The sequence below is a fragment of the Lissotriton vulgaris genome, chromosome 4_1, assembly GCF_964263255.1.
Source record: "Lissotriton vulgaris chromosome 4_1, aLisVul1.2, whole genome shotgun sequence".
Taxonomy (NCBI): Eukaryota; Metazoa; Chordata; class Amphibia; order Caudata; family Salamandridae; genus Lissotriton; species Lissotriton vulgaris.
Genome location: NC_141691.1, coordinates 661,894,997 through 661,912,705, shown reverse-complemented (window position 1 = coordinate 661,912,705; position 17,709 = coordinate 661,894,997). Strand labels below are relative to the sequence as shown.

Sequence of the window (17,709 nt, the reverse complement as noted above, 5' to 3'; positions counted from 1 at the left end):
GCAGGTGTGCCTATCACAGACATTTGCAAAGCGGCAACTTGGAAGACACCTCATACAGTTACCAAGCATTCCTGCTTGGATACGAAACTCATGAAGGATGCTGCAGTGGGACAGGCAGTACTACGTCATCTATTTCGATAGAGGTGAGCCTTCCTTTTCATCCCGCCATCCTTTCTTTTATACGCACATTTCTCTATTATTTTCCTTAATGGTTTCTTTGGTTGCAATTTGGTACTTTATATGTTTCACATTGATATGTTATATCTGGTGAATTCGTATATGCTGTACCATCCGAAATGTGCTTATTATTGCTTACTACTCTGATTCAGGCCTGTGAATCTATGAAAGATACCCTAATACTGGATAAGAAATATGTCACTTACCTGTAACTGCAGTTATCCAGTATTGGTATCTTTCATAGATTCAAATACAACCCACCCACCTCCCCTGGAAGGGCTCATCTAGTTCTCTCAGTAATACACCTACTTAGCACTGTGCTTACGAAAATCTGAGGGACTAGAGCTCCTTCCAGGAAGTTTCCAGAGGGTGGTGATAGCTGATTGGCTCTTCTCTAGAGTTTGGTCCTTTTTACAAAAGAACATGGATATGTTATAGAGTAATAGGCCAAAGGCCTTTCATTAGTATGTCTAATGGGACACCTGACGACGGAATGATTCAGGCAAGTGAATCTATGAAAGATACCAATACTGGATAACTGCAGTTACAGGTAAGTGACATATTTCTTTCCTTTAACAATTGTAGTACTGGTTTTGTTTTAAATTGAGTGCCTGCCCAGTATGTTTTTTTTAGCTCTATTGCTTAGGGGTGTGGTTGAACTTCGTCATTCTAATTAATTTTGACACCACTTAAGGGTTGTATCAGGTCCAGCGGGTCATGTGATCAAGACCGTGTTAACACGATCGAAACGCATCATGCTGGGCACTTTGCCGTTATATTGTTTCATGCTGAAAATTCTGCAAAAAAGCACTGCACTGTTGAAATCTCCACGCTGTGGTCCGTACCTGTTCATTGCCGTGGCTATGGTGATTCAGGACTCTGATTTTCATATATATATATATATATATATATCACCAAAAGTTTCTCCTTGCTGAGGGGCCCCGACCCTGACAGGGCGGTATCGGCCTCGCAGGAAAAGGAGCAACCTGCTTCTGTACACTAGCACAAGGAAATGCCAAGACTCGACATCGGAGACAGCAGTGCTCTTTATTAGACGTAGGGCGGCAGGTTAGAATCACTTCCAGACGCGTTTCGGCTAATTAGCCTTAATTATTGGAGGGTGGATTGTATTGCCAAGTGGTCAAGATTTAAAGGTGCATACCTCTGAACTTAAAATACAAAAGTCCTTCCTTACCCATAATGCACCGAAAACGAAAATTCACGTCAGTTCAGGGTGCAATGCTGTGCAATGTGAAATACTTTGTTGGCTTGTTGCCTGCTATTGCACACTGTTCCATATGCGTGCTCCCAAGTTACTCTTGATTCAGCACTGCCACAGATAGTGAAAGTCCACAAGAGCTCCTGTCTCCGATGTCATCAAGAAGTGGTGGAATACCCTTCTCAAACTCCCTTGCTCGCCTTTCACTGTTTTCAGGTAAATCTTTTGTTCCATCTCGATAAGGTGGGCGAGTCATGCCCCCGAATTTTAATCACCAAAAGTTTCTCCTTGCTGAAAATTCTGCAAAAAAGCACTGCCAGTAGGTATACATAGTTAGGACCTAGTTACCATAGGAAATTCCGAACATTCTATTGAGAATAACTTTGGCGCCGATTGAGGGATCTGCCTGTAATTTTCCTTAAATTTGCCTCGCTGCGCTCCGCTCCTTCCCTGAAAGTTTCGGGGGGATTCCTCAAGCGGGGGCCGAAAAAAAGGGGGGTCCCAAAATGTGTTTTCTCCATGTTAATTTCCATAGGGACATTCTGACAAGGCTACAGCTCGAACGGCTGAAGGGAATTATACCAGATTTGGCAAAATGGTAGGGACTGGTATATGCAGCAGTGCCTTTCGTATGTTTGGTGTAAATCCCTCGAGTAGTTCTTGAGAAAATTGAATTTGAAATTTTTCAAATGGCATTTTCTATGGGACCTTTAGACATGACTACAGCCCGAACGGCTGAACGGAATTACACCAAACTTGGCAAAATGGTAGAGACAGGTATGCAGTAGTGCCTTTTCTATATTTGGTAAACATTCCTCCAGTAGTTGTTGAGAAAATGAATTTGAGCAAATTATATATCTATGTGCGCTCAACATTCTATTGGGAATCACTTTGGCGCCGATTGAGGAATCTGTGTGTAATTTTCCAGAATTTTGGCCAGCTCCGCTCCACTCCTTCCCTGAAAGTTTCGTGGGGATTCGTCAAGCGGGGGCCGAAGGGGGGGGTCCCAAAACGCATTTCCCCATGTTAATTTCCATAGGGACCTTTAGACACGACTAAAGCCCGAACGGCTGAATGGAATTACACCAAACTTGGCAAAATGGTAGGACCTGGTATGCAGATGTGCCTTTGCTATGTTTGGTGAAAATCCCTCCAGTAGTTCTTGAGAAAATTGAATTCGACATTTTTCAAATGGCATTTTCTATGGGACCTTAGACACGGCTACAGCCCGAACGGCTGAACGGAATTACACCAAACTTGGCAAAATGGTAGGGACAGGTATGCAGAAGCGACTTTTCTATATTTGGTGAAAATCCCTCCAGTAGTTGTTGAGAAAATTGAATTTGATCAAATTATATATCTATATGCGCTCACCGTACGCGCACCGTACGCGTACGTGCACGTACCATTACGTGCGCGAGCGAGTTTCTGATTGGCTGGCAGTCAACTGTCAACATTCCAAACTGTCCAAACCAGGAAGTGTTGGCCACCATCTTGTTTTTCAGGAGAACTGAGGCACAAGAGAGCCCAAAACAAGAGTGGAAAACATGAAAAGGGGGCAGGGTAGAGACCCCCCAACCCTCTAGCCCTTCTCAGGGGGTCCCAAAAGGACCCCAAGGGCAAAAAAAAAAAGAAAATCACGGGGTACGCGTTCCGTGTGCGTACCCCGCGATTTAAAAAAAAAAATACTTTTTTTTGCCCCTGTGGTCCTTCTGGGACCCCCTGAGAAGGGCTAGGGGGTCAGGTGGTCTCAACCCTGCCCCCTTTTCGCGTTTTCCACTCTTGTTTTGTGCTCTCTTGTGCCTCACTTCTCCTGAGAAACAAGATGGCTGCTCAGGTGGTCCCAGAAGGATAATAACATATATAAACGTTATCCGCTAATAGAATTAGCATTTACAAAACCTTTGAAATTTATTGAAAAAAAATATAGGTTTCACGCCTGATATAGTTAGGAATTAGCATTTAAAAAACCTTGCAAATTCACTGAAAAAAACATAGGTTTCAAGCCTTATATAATTAGGAATTAGCATTTAAAAAAACCTTGCAAATTCACTTAAAAAAACCATAGGTTTCAAGACTTATATAGTTAGGAATTAGCATTTAAAAAGCCTTGCAAATTCACTTAAAAAACCATAGGTTTCAGGCCTAATATAGTTAGGAATTAGCATTTAAAAAACCATTGAAATTGCTCCTATATAGTTAGTTGTACTAACTATATTTCGCGCACCCGCAATCCACTGCTGATGATGTCACATATTACATCATTCATGACATGGCCAGTGACATCACTGATGACATCACTGATGACATCTCAAATGACATCACTGATGACATCTCATTTGACATCACTGATCACATCACTGATGATATCATTCATGTGATAATACGATGCACCTCCTCACACTCTAATATAACCTTTGATACACCCAGTGTTAAATACAGACTACCATTCTTGAAACCATTGACACACCAATACCAGTTACTACATACGCACTCACTCATTCCTAGGTCTACACACACATTCACTCATTCACCCATAGAATCACTCATACATACAGTCACTCATCAATACAACACTATCATATGCACTCATACACCGATACAGACACTCTCACACTGCCACTCATCCATGGAGCTACTCACACACCTAGTCAGTCATGCAAAGAATCAATCACACTTCCATTTCCTCAACTATAGAGTTATACACACAACACCTTACTTATTCAAACATATACTAACACATACTTACTCTCTTATACAATCACTGATACAAGTGCACAATGATCCATATAGCCACTCACCCATTCACTGGCTCTCGTGTATAGTCATTTATATATGCCAACTCTCACATGCACTGTGTTTTACATATGTACTTACTTGCACATGTAGCACTCAGATATCCATTCACTCACCAACACACCTATGCACACAGTCAACCGCCCATATAGCTGTTTCCACATGCACTCTTGAACTCATACACCTAGTGAATCAACTGCTCACACATCTATGCACAGTCACACACCTCCCAGCCACCCACACACACACTCAGTCTCCCATTCAAATACTTGGGCAACCAATCAATAACCCATATAGCCACTGATCAACACATGCAGCAGCTTACACAACAACAGACATACTGATGCACACATTCAGACAGTTTAGTCAGTAACCCATGCATTTAGTAAGACGCATTTAATCACTCACTCATACAGTCAGTCACGCACCTACTAAATCCTTCATCCAGACACTTATACATCCACTCATTCTTCAATATGTAAAACATATTTAAACTTTACAGAAACACAGTCACTGGATGATGTCATCAGTGATGTCATCAGTGATGTCAAATGGGATGTCATCAGTGATGTCATCAGTGATGTCATTTGAGATGTCATCAGTGATGTCATCAGTGATGTCACTGACCATGTCATGAATGATGTAATATGTGACATCATCAGCAGTGGATTGCGGGTGCGCGAAATATTGTTAGTACAACTAACTATATAGGAGCAATTTCAATGGTTTTTTAAAATGCTAATTCCTAACTATATAAGCCCTGAAACCTATGGGTTTTTAAGTGATATATATATGTATATATATATATATATATATATATATATCTAATTAGAGAAAGAGAGAAAGAAATAGATGATAGGAGGTGTATATACTCAAATCTTGTATATGAATGAGGGTTCACCATGCCCTCATTTCTGCTCCCTTTTTTGGTGTGCATTCCTGCTGACTAATTGATACTGTGGACTACAAAGAATGCACTTTAGGGATAATTATAATTCATTGCGTAAAGTATAAGAGGTAATGTATTGTGATAGAGATATACCTTCCTGTAGACAACAAGAGTAATAATAGGGTGGTAACCTGAACATGCCATATGACTCCTATTCAGATGTATGTACAGTTTATGTAATTTGTTCTGTAAAATATCTTCTTGGTATTCTAGAAATGGGCTTTGTAAATAGATGTTGAATTAGTTGTGTTCATTTAATCATGGTAAAGTATAAGCTTTTATCATTGTTTTTTTCTTTTTTGAAAGGAAATTGCAAGACTTAATGAGGAAAATGAAAAGTTGAAATCAAGACTGAAGACTATAGAAACACAGGTAATTTTCTTTAATTGCTAGATTTACTGTATGTGATGGCCTGCCTTGCACCTCAGCGTATTTGTTATACAGCACCATTGCACCTGCAAAATAAGCCTGCGTTATTAAATCACAGTATTAGCAAGCTAGGTAAATCTCTTCTGAGTCACTGCTGGTTTTCTGAAAAGCATACGTCTTGTAGCTGCATTGCTATACCCTTGTGCACTTAATTTAGTAATTATTCGTAATTCTGTCTGAAATGCAACCACTTGTAATTTGATAGGCCAAATGAGAGGGCATTTGAGTATTATGTAGATAGCTTTAAAACATTTTGCTTTTCTTATACTTTTGCTTACATTAACCCTTTTTCCAATTTTCTTGTTGTTGCCCTTTGTCAAGGGCTGAATGCAATGACCTTTCGGGTAACTTGATTCTTGCACCTCAAAGGAAAGAGCTATGTCCTTCAGCTCCCACTCTGATGCCACACTATGACATGTTAAGAGACCCCATGTGTTCGAGACACTAGCTAAACTGTATTTAGGAGGAAAACGCCTTTGGCATAAAGAATATTCCTTTCAATGGAAAACTGAAGTAAGAACTGGTTCTAGGAAGACCAGCCCTGCAGACTTATAAGAAATAGGACTGTAGCACTAGGATTGTCTGGAGCAAGGACTGGTCCAATACCGGCAAAGAAACTTCAACTACATTGCGATGCAGTGACCATAGCATTACAGCCTCTTTATACCCATGGAAACTGGTATATAACATTAAGAAGAATGCTGGAAAAAATAAAGAAACGTGAACCTTCTAGCAAACAGCCAAAACCTTCTTTAATATCTTGCAAGTGCCAGATTTCCCCAACAATAAGGAACCTTCCCATCCCGTAACCCAGGCAGCGTCTGCTCATTTCCAATCATTCAGGAACAGCGCTGCCTCGGAAGAAATGGTGTCACTGGATGCAAGGTAAGTCAGAGCTGCCGCAGCCAGCACCACATAGGTTTCGATGCTGACATAACATCCTTAACTGTTCTAGTAACTGTAGAAAGTTCAGCTTTCTGGATAACATTATCAGTTCTAAGAATATTTTCTTCCTATTTCAAACAGGGATGTACTTTTTTCTTCCAGATACTTTCCCTGTGAAAACAATGTCTGTCAGCTTTTTCCCTATCTTACCACACTAGAAATACTGTCTCTCCTAAACAATAAGTTGTTTTAAAAAAAATTGTTATACATTTTTGTTTAACTAAAGCCTTTGTACATCGTTATACAGCTTTAAGAGTGACATTTTACAGAGTCTGCATATACACCTACCTAGTGGAGGTCCACCATGTTAGTGGTGATCTGAACTTGGTTCCTCCCCTTTCAATACAGAAATAACATGAACATGCGACTTCTTGTGACCGGCGCCTTTTAATATGGAAAAAGACCGTAGCTGCAGAAACGTGTTCAAAGAGAATTAGTAAACTCTAACTTGTGCCTCAAAAGACACATGCTGAAAAGGGTTTCTTTGTTACACCCAGAGGTTTGTGTAAATTCATTTTAACCAGGAAATTATTCCTTTTTCAACCGGTTTCTAATCTGTGATTTCCTGTTCTGAGGGAACTCATCAGATTTTAAATGTTTCTAGGATATACCTTGGTTTGCTTGTGTAAATTAGCCTGTAACTAATAAACTAAAACCAATTTCTTGTTTTCAAGAAAAAATATACAAAAATGACTGCCAATTACTAAGATAAAGGGAGAGTGTTAGGCCTGTCAGCCCTAGGGTGGTCTTCCCCTACATTGTTTTGCCCTCTTTGCCTCCTACTGGACACCACATTTTTGTTGGACTTAGGACTCTGGGCCCCTCACCACTGCAAAACAGCGCTGAGGTGCAGGTGATCTCCTTTAAAATCATGGTGACCCTACTGTATCAGCCATAGGCCCTGCTACTGCAGTGAGGCCTACTCTTCATTTACATACTGGTAGTCTGCATAGTCTGGGACTTTTTGCAACTGTAGCCTTTTGTCCCTGTTGACAGACAGCTAGGGAAGGGAACACCCCAGAGCCTCCTGGATTTTTCCAGAGGTATCCAACCCCCTAGACTCTTCCAGAAAGTGCCGCCCCTCCCTGTCACCTGACTTTAGGGTATAATCGGGGGTTCTGGCCACATATCCCTGTTACACTACTGGACCAGGAAGACTCTCTACTGGAGTGAAGACTACTGTGCTAGGAGGACTGCTACACTGCTGAGGCTGACTGCTCCCAGGAACTGCTTCCCCAAGTTAGTTGAGTTGCCCTGCCTGCCTGCTGATCTTGCCCTGCCTGAGGGCAACCAGCAATATAACCTCTCCAGTGTGTCTTCATAACATCTTAAAGGACTGCCTTTTGAAACCATAGCGCCTTTTCAGGACTTGCTCCCTGCAACGCTGTGCCTGTGACCTTTCAAAACCATCCCTGCTGCCCTGGGCACATGCCTCTGCACCTAATTTGGAACTTTTCTCCTATACTGCCCTGCTGGGAAGCCCTGGAGCAGTAAACCTCGCCAGAAAGCGCTGTGAGCTAGAAGCGATGTTTATGCAAAATCACAGCCGCTGCCCTGGGACCTGATCGAGCTGTGAGGACACTGTGGCAGGAAAGCGCTGTGAGCTAGAAGCGCTGTTTGGCCAAAGAACACCACTGCCGGCCCGGGCTTCTAATTGCATTGTAAACTGTACCCAACTACAAACTGCCTCTGCAAGTGCTGTGGCAGAAGCGCTGTGTGCCAGGAATCACCGCAGCCGCCCGGGGCCCTGAACACGTCGTGACTTAAAAGCGCCGTGAGGAAAAAGCACTGCCTGGCCTTTATCACCACCGCTGGCCGCGAGTCTGCAATGAGACTGGTATTACCCGCGAGGAGGCCGTGTCAGCGTTGCCTAGCAACCGGGATTTCCTCCCCAGGCGTGTCACCACAGGCGAGCGGCCGCAGCGGAAAGAACCGCCCAGCAGGGTGTCGGCCTTTCCGGCAGCGAGGCCAGCCGCGCTGAGACTGGTGCCGGCGCCAGGGATTGCCTCGCAACGAGAGAGCATCGTACCAGAAGCAGCGCCAGGGCAGGGAAGCCCGAGGCCGCCGACACCGTCTCCTGCGATCAGCTGAGGCCACCCAGAGGAGAGGAGGAAGCTCTGGGCTGAGAATCACCCGGAGAACACCACTGCAAGGGACCAGCTCCCAGGTAATCGGCACTTAGACCCGTGCTGCCGCTTGTGCATTGACTGGGCAGGCTGGGGGGAGGGGTCCACGGAACTGCAGATTGTGAAGCTAGGAGGGCCTCACTCTTGCCCCAACCCCTCTTCACACAAAAGGGGTACCCGGAATGGAGGGTTCCCCTAATTCCTATCAAACATCGAGGCGTGTGTGGGGCAAACCCTCATGGACACCGGCAGCATTCTTGTTAGGAAGCACAACGGAGCACATTGGCTCTGAAAGGGGGAACTCAGCAACATTCTTTAGGTTCCAATCCGGTAGCGCGAGAGGCCCTGCATATTAAGGACCGCGTCCACGTTCAAAGGCCTTACTAATCCAAACCCACCACTCGTGGGGCTTCCCTCCAAGATTCTTCCACTGGGAGCATTTTCCCCACGTTTGAGACTGAACTGGTGATTTTATGAACATTGTCCCAAAGAGATTCTCAGAGCCTGCACGTCGATCCCATGGTTATATTGCATAAGGGAAGCCCTTAACATATGTGTATTTCTTTATTATTGATCTTGCCTGAAATTGAGATAAAGATATTTTTATTGTGATAACTAACTGGTGTAGTGTCTTTTTGCGCGTGATTCACTGTGTACTGTTGAGGTGTGTTGCACATGTACTTTACACATTGCCTTCTGCGTTCAGCCTACCTGCTTTGAGGTTCAGAGGAAAGCAGGGAATCTTGGGAAACCAAATCTTATGGGAGCCACCACGCAATTGTACTACGGAACGTGATGGAGCGTGACATACATATATACTTTATACAGGGGAAGAGGAATGAGGAGCACCCTTACTTGCAACAGACAGAGTCTAACACTCCATAATGTCCTGTCTCCATCCATCTACAAAAGTACAAAGTCTCACTGAGTGTGTTCTTCCCTATGTCTTCATTGATGTTGCATAGAAAGTGGAGGAAAGCACAAAAGAAGTCTGGAGATAAAATTAGGATATCTGAAAGAGACACGTTAGTGATAGATTCCTTACCTTAGAATATCCCCAGGGGTCAGACTGGATCCGGAAATTTTTGCGTAGCAATACCCCTGCGTGTCGGTAGGCGTCATCCGCGGCTCTGCGTCCGTCGTCGGCGTCGTTAGCGCCGGAATGACGTCGTCGGAGTACTTAGACGCCGCCCATGTGCGCTGACGTCAGTTCTTCTTCTTTTTTCCGCGCCAGCTAGCGCAGATCCGGAGAAGCTCTACCCCTAGTCCTTTTTTGACTAAACTTTTTGATCTTTTTGATCATTTCTTTCTCGAGTCCTCGACTCTATCGGTGCCGGTAAGGATGCCCGGGTTCAAGCCCTGTTCGAAGTGCGACCGACTGATGTCGGTTACGGACCACCATCGCCGGTGCCTGAAGTGCTTAGGCCTCGACCACGACGACCGCACCTGCTCCGACTGCCGGGCCCTGACGTCTAAAGCTAGGCGGGAGCAGTCCCGCAAGCGACTCGAGCTCCGGCAGTCGACCCCGCGCCGTTCCAGGTCCCGGTCCCACGGGAGGTCGAGGGACCGGTAAACGGGGTCGGAGTCATCGCAGCTCCGGGAGTGGACATCGGTCGTCGGGATCCAAGTCCTCATCTAAGAGGGATGAGAGGTCGGAAAGACATCATCGTTCCTCCGACCCACCCCGACGCTCGCACGATGCGGCTGGGAGTTCGGGGACACAGCCCACGCGGCTCCAAGGGAGTCGCAAGCGTCGCCGCCTGCCCCACACCTTCGGGTCCCTGGGCACAGCGCGACGCCGGAGTAGATCGAGCGGTACCTCATGGCCATGAGGTCCCTCCCTCCTCAGCCGGGTTCCGTGGCGCCTCCGGGCCCAAGGGTCCCGGCTAGAGGACCTAGATGGTCGGGCGCTCCGGCCCGACGCTGTTGGGTGCTTCGGCCCCGGCGCCGCCGGCGACTTCGGTCCCGGCGCCACAGGACCTCACCGGATCCGCTTCCGGATCCGGGTCATCGCCGGTCGACCTCACAACCTCACCGGCGTCGGCCCCGCGGGTGTCGCCCCCGGCGCCCGCTGTGGACGCCGTCCCCAATGTTCCCTTCGGTCCGACTCTGGCGGGGAACGGCGCCGTTGGGCGCCGCTTCCGACGGCCTTTGGAGATTTTTATTTCCACGAGGAGGCCCCGTCCGTTGAACCTGTTTTACAGGAGACGGGTGGCGAGGAAGATTGGGAGGGGTCTGAGGACCCTCTGGCACTGGAGTGCCAGTCTCAACAGGACTGGACATATGAGCTTGGGGAGGCCAGTGGTATTGACACTTCGCCAGACACTGGATTTGTCTCCGCTCCGACGTGGCTTCGGAGGAGGGGTCTACGTATAGTGTAGTGTTGACGAGGGCGGCCAAGGTCTTAAACCTTGAGCTCCCCGTCGCGACCGTGAGGACTAACCTCCTCACTGAGGTCCTCAAACCGCAGACAAGCTCCAGCGAGCCCCTGCTGCTGTTCAATGAGGCCTTATGTGACGTTCTTGTGGGCACTTGGTCCAAGCCCGCCACAGGTCCGCCTGTGGATAGGAACGTGGCCAGACGCTACCGCCCGGGCAACCCTTGCTTTTTGTCCACCCATCCCACCCCCGAAAGCCTGATTATCCAGGCCTCCAATTCCCAGACCACGTTCCCGTCGGCTCCGCCCGATCGGGAATCCAAGAGATATGAACAGTTTGGGAAAAAGGTGTTCTCGTCCCTAAGCTTAGGGCTGCGGTCTGTCAATACCGCCTGTCTCTTGGGCCGCTACACCCACACCCTGTGGGACACGGCCGCTGGCGTGCTGCCACAATGTCCAGAGGAGGTCCGGGCTAAACTCGCCCAAGCCCTTGTGGAGGGCCGAGATGCAGCGCAATATTCCATCCGGTGTGGGCTGGATGCCACGGACTCACTGGGCAGGGCGATGGCAACGACGGTGGCGGTTTGACGCCACGCCTGGTTGAGGTCCGCCAACTTTTCGGCCGATGTCCAGAGCACACTTCTGGACATGCCGTTCGATGGCCGTCGCCTCTTTGGCGACAAGGCAGACCATGCGCTTGAGCGTTTTAAGGACTCCAGGGCTACGGCCAAGTCCTTGGGCCTCTCGGACCCACGCCAGCAATCGGGTGCCTTTCGCTCCTTTCGTGGCCACGGAAGGGGCGTCCCCACACGTGCTGCCAGCCACGCACCGCAGAAGGTTCAGCAGCGCGGTGGCGGCCGTGGAAACCGCTGTGGCAGCGGTCGGGGACAACGGCGAGGCCAGTCCACACCTCCCTCGGCAGCACCTGCCTCAAAACCTTCCTAGTCAGAGTTTTCAGGCCCATGTGACGCCTGTGGGAGGCAGGGTTCGCCATCACCTCTCCCACTGGCGCACTATCACGTCGGACAGGTGGGTGCTGCAGATCGTTTGAAGGGGCTACTCCCTCTCCTTCGAGGCGACCTCTCCAGCCATGCCACCGCAATTCCACCGCGTGTCGGGGGATTACTTGCAACTTCTGCAAGAGGAAGTCACGGCCCTCTTGGCCAAAGGGGCCATTGAGCGCGTTCCTGGGCCAGAAGTAGGGTGTGGTTGTTACTCCCACTACTTTCTGGTACCCAAGAAGGGCAAAGGGGGCCTACGCCCTATCTTGGACCTACGGAACGTCAACGGCTTCCTCCGGAAAGAGGAGTTTAAGATGCTGACTTTGGCTCAGGTCTTAGCTGCCCTGGACCCTGGAGACTGGCTGGTAGCGTTGGACTTGCAGGACGCTTATGTTCACATCCCCGTCCTGCCGGCCCACCGGCGTTACCTGCGGTTCACGGTAGGCCAAGAGCACTTTCAGTTTACCTTGCTCCCTTTCGGACTTACCAGCGCCCTACGGGTGTTCACAAAGGTGATGGCGGTGGTCGCAGCTCATCTGCGCAGGTTGGGGGTGTCAGTCTTCCCCAACCTCGACGACTGGTTGTTGAAGGCGGGCTCGCCCCAGACAGTCATCAGCCACCTCCAGACTACGGCCGACCTCCTGCACTTGCTGGGGTTCTCCATCAACGTGCCGAAGTCGCACCTGTGTCCCTCTCAGAAGCTCCTCTTCATCGGAGCGGTTCTCGACTCGGCGCAGTTTCGGGTTTACCCACCCGAACAGCGGGTTCGGGATATACAGGCTCTGATTCCCATATTTCAGCCTTTATCCCGAGTCTCGGTCAGGTTGACTCTGCGGCTTCTGGGGCTGATGGCCTCCTGCATCCTTCTGGTGCATCATGCCCGGTGGCGGATGCGGGCTCTGCAGTGGGACCTGAAGTTTCAGTGGGCCCAGCATCAGGGCAACTTGTCCGATCATGTCTTGATCTCAGAGGGCACTGCGAGACAACTGCAGTGGTGGCTTACGGACCGCGATTGGGTCAGTGGCAGATCCCTCTCCCTACCCCACCTGGAGCACGTGGTTGTGACGGACGCGTCCCTCCAGGGCTGGGGAGGCCACATGGGAGAGGCGGAGATCAGAGGCCTCTTTTCTCCGGCGGAGTCCCGGCTCCATATCAACCTTTTGGAGCTGCAGGCAATTCGTCTAGCACTGAAGGCATTCCTCCCCTCTGTCCGGGGAAGTGTAGTGCAGGTGTTCACGGACAACACCACCGCCATGTGGTACTGCAACAAACAGGGCGGGGTGGGGTCGTGGACCCTATGCCAGGAGGCTCTGCGCCTCTGGCAGTGGCTGGAACATCAGGGCGTGACCCTGGTGGTTCAACACCTGGCAGGCTCTCTGAATGCCAGGGCGGACGAACTCAGCCGTCGGTGCATGATGGATCACGAATGGCGTCTGAACTCGGACGTGGCGCAAGGCCTCTTTCAGCAATGGGGAGAGCCTTGGTTAGATCTATTCGCCATAGAAGAGAACGCACAATGTCATCAGTTCTGCGCGTTGGAATTTCCAAGGCGGCACTCGCTCGGAGACGCTTTTCGTCGCGAGTGTAGTTGCGGTCTGTTTTACGCCTTTCCGCCTATACCACTTCTGCCCAGAGTGCTGAAGAAGATCAGGCGCGACGGGGCCCAGGTTATCCTTGTGGCTCCGGACTGGGCACGAAGATACTGGTATCCCGAGCTACTCAGCATGTCAGTCGATCCCCGATTCGTCTGCCTCTTCGGGAGGACCTTCTGTCGCAGCAGCAGGGGACGGTCCTCCACCCGAACCTGTCCAGTCACCACCTACAAGCTTGGAGATTGAGCGGCGGCAGTTGAGGCCATTTGACTTGCCTCCCGAAGTCTGTGATATCATTCTGGCAGCCAGGCGTCCCTCCACGAAGTCGGTATACGCCTGCAGGTGGAACAGATTTGTGGCATGGTGCACAGCAAAGGCTGTGGATCCACTCTCTGCAACCCTTTCTGAGGTTCTCCTCTTTCTTCTTGCCCTTGCCCAGCAGGGCTCTGCTCTGGGCACTCTCAAGGGGTACCTTTCTGCTCTTTCCCCCTTCCTACGGCTACCTGATCAGCCTTCCTTATTCAAGTCCCCCATTGTTAATAGATTTTTGAAGGGCATCACACACATGTTCCCTCCTGTTCCCTTCGTGATGCCCCAGTGGGACTTGAATCTTGTACTTACTTACCTAATGTGTGCTCCCTTTGAGCCGCTCCATAACTGTCCTCTAGGTCTTCTTACTCTGAAGACTGCTTTCCTGGTTGCCATCACCTCTGCCAGGAGAGTGAGTGAGCTCCAGGCTCTTTCTTCTACACCTCCTTTCCTCTCTGTTCATCCGGACAAGGTTGTGTTGCGGACAAGACCTTCCTTTCTGCCCAAGGTTGTCACGGCCTTCCACATCGGACAGTCCATTACCTTGCCCACCTTCTTTTCGCCTCCGCATCCCTCGAAAGAGGAAGAGAGGCTCCACCGTCTGGACCCAAAACGTGCGCTCTCTTACTACCTAGATCGCACACGCCAGTTCCGGGTGGATGACCAACTCTTTGTTGGTTACGTGGGCGCTAAGAAGGGAAAGGCGGTACACAAGAGGACCATCTCGCGGTGGATCATCTTGTGTATACAGGCATGTTACTCCATGGCCAAAAACGAGCCCCCTGCTGGATTGCGGGCTCATTCTACTCGGGCCACGGCGACTACAACTGCTCTGGGCCGAGGAGTGCCCTTGCAGGACGTTTGCCAGGCAGCTACGTGGGCCTCGCTGCACACGTTTGCAAGACACTACTGCCTGGACAGCCAAGTCCGGAGGGATGGCTTCTTTGGCCGTTCCGTCCTTCAGGACTTTCTGGTGTGATTATTGGTTCGCAGACCCACCACCGGGGTTAGTATTGCTGGGGTATCTATTCTAAGGTAAGAAATCTATCACTAACATGTCTCTTTCAGATGCACAAATTACTACTTGTGTAACGATATATCTGTAAGAGACATTAGTTAGGGATAGATTCCTTACCGACCCACCTATCCTCCCCGTTCTGCGAACCGATATCTAGGGTTAAGGTCATCCCCTTTCAGGGCTTTAGTTTCATTGCACCAGTGTTGGTTCTATCATGGCTCTGCGTATCTGGTGCGGAAAAGCTGTGACTGACGTCAGCGCGCATGGGCGGCGTCTAAGTACTCCGATGACGTCATTCCGGTGCTAACGACGCCGACGACGGCCGCGGACGACGCCTACCGACGCGCAGGGGTATTGCTATGCAAAAATTTCCGGATCCAGTCTGACGCCTGGGGATATTCTAAGGTAAGGAATCTATCACTAACTAATGTCTATTACAGATATATTGTTACACAAGTAGTAACTTGTGCTTCTGTGTGCTTCACTTTCCCTTCAACCCCCATTCACTCTGACCTAAAAAAGAAAACATAGGTGCAGGGATGTTCGTCTGAACCACAAGTAAAATCATGCACAAATTTAGGTAGAGGGAGTAGGAAATCTGTGGGGCTGGGCTTGAGAGTGAGTAGAACAGGAGACACAAGTCATGTAGCAGAGGAAATGGGGCAAGGGTCATAGGTTGGGAGGAGGAACGCACAGGAATGGGGTCACCCCAAGCAGTGATGCAACAAAAGATACTACTGCCAGGCAGAAATTCGGCGAGAAAGGTAGGGCCGCCTCCAAGACGTCAATGGTCGTTCTTCTAGGGCTAATGCCTAGATGCATCAAGGGTTTTTGCATTCGCAAACGGTGTGAATCGCAAGATTCGGCCGTTTGCGAATGCAAATCCCGTTTTTGGGATGCATCAAGCATTTTGGCATTTTGGTATTTTCGCAATTTTAGAAATCGCAATTTTGTTGCGATTTCTTAAATTGCGATTGCATTTAAGAAATCGCAATTTTGCGATTTCTTAAATGCAATGCATGATTACTTTAGAATTGCGAATTCGCAATTTGGAAGGGGTAAATTAGCATGAAGTTGAACTTCATGCTAATTTATAGAACACTTTCAAACATGCACTAGTTGCATATTTTAAGGTTTTAATTTACACACACACATGTCCTTGGGTCATGTGTGTGTGTAAATTGCACTTACAGTTCAATTGAACCCCCCCTGCACCCTTGAAATTGCATTCACATTTTGCGAATCGCAATTTGAAATTTGCAAAATGTGAATGCCTTCCCATTGATTCCTATGGGCCTTTTGGCCCATAGGAATCAATGGGAAGGGTTTTCCTTAATTGCGATTCGCAAATTGTGAATCGCAATTAAGGAAAATTACCGAATCGCAAAATAATTTGTGATTTTTTGATGCATAGCATTTTGCGATTTCTTAATTGCGATTCCTTAATTTTCGCAATTAAGAAATCGCAAAATGTTACAATGATGCATCTAGGGGTAAGGCTTTTAAGTGGCATGTACCTATTCCTAGCATAATCCTGGCTTAGTCCTGGGATTCAGGAGTACTACAATGTCACAGCAAATCTTTTTAACTCTGGCCCTTTATGTTTTCATCCATCATATGTAAGCTGTACGCTCTTATGTTTTAGGCTACTACTGTAGGCTAGTACTGGTATGAACGTGTCTTGTATTTACATTTTCAATGCAGCTTGGTGAACAAGAAAAATAGAAAAGGATACCAAATGTTTCTGCTTCAAAATGAGCTTAAAAGTTCAAATTTTATTTTATATTACATATTTTTATCCAGTATTGGGATACCTTTCATAGATTCACATGCTTGAATAATTCCCTGTTGTCAAAGTGGGAGTACCACATTACTATAAACAAGCAGTAATATATATACTATCATAGGCTAGAATGGCCCTAGGCCATAAATGTAATAGCTTATCTCTGGCCTTTTTTTTTTTTAAAAAAAAGGACCAAACTTGAACTTGTAACCAATCAGCTACTATCACCCTCTAGAACACTCCCAAGAGAGACTTAGCCCCTCAGATTTTGCCGCACGTAATTTGTGAAGGGAGACTCCCTAAGCTCTGCTCAGTTTTTCTCATTTTAAAGCTTGATTCTTCTGCATATTGCAAACGTCACACAAAAAGGCCTTTTTCGTCTGTGTAAGGCCTGTAGAAAGAATAGGGTCCATGTGGGTGAGCCACATAAGAACTGCATTTACTGCCTCTATCCAAAGCATGAGGTAAAGGAGTGCAAAAGTTGCCGCACTTTCTCTTCAAAACTTCTGCGAGACAGGGAAGGGTGGCTCCTATTGTGGCTAAAGAAGACCAAAACTTCTTCTGAGGAGGACAGTGATTCCTATGCCAGGTCTCATAAAAGGGCTAGATCTTTGAAAGGTGCTTCAGAGGTGTCGAGAAAATCCCTCCAGACTTCCCATCAGCCTCACAGCTCAATGAAGGGTGACAATGTGTGTCATGTCTCTTCAGATTCTTCTGCACCTTGCCCATCCTCATCTTCTAAAGCCAGGGATAAAGATAGCCCTCATGCCTCATTATCTGACTCTATGAAGCACAAAACCACTTCAAAATCTACATCGACGACAACCTTGACAACAACGCCACAAGTGTGGACGACTACCAGAGCTACTATCGCGATAGCGAAGACGGCGATGACGGCAGCCATCTGTGCCCCTATCTCGTCGACTAAGACCCTGCTGCCCACTAAGGACTCGGCGGCTCCGACGACAGCACTATCAATATTTTTTTC

At 48.0% G+C, this 17,709-nt stretch overlaps 1 protein-coding gene across 1 annotated transcript in view; it reads left to right on the top strand.

Moving 5' to 3' along the window:
* The window catches only part of LOC147722400 (leucine zipper transcription factor-like protein 1), a 353,962-nt gene that overhangs the window by 128,464 nt on the left and 207,789 nt on the right, over positions 1-17,709 (top strand). The window contains exon 6 of the mRNA XM_086964922.1: positions 5,448-5,513. Coding sequence (XP_086821048.1) covers positions 5,448-5,513 — 66 coding nt within the window. The remainder of the gene's footprint in view (positions 1-5,447; positions 5,514-17,709) is intronic.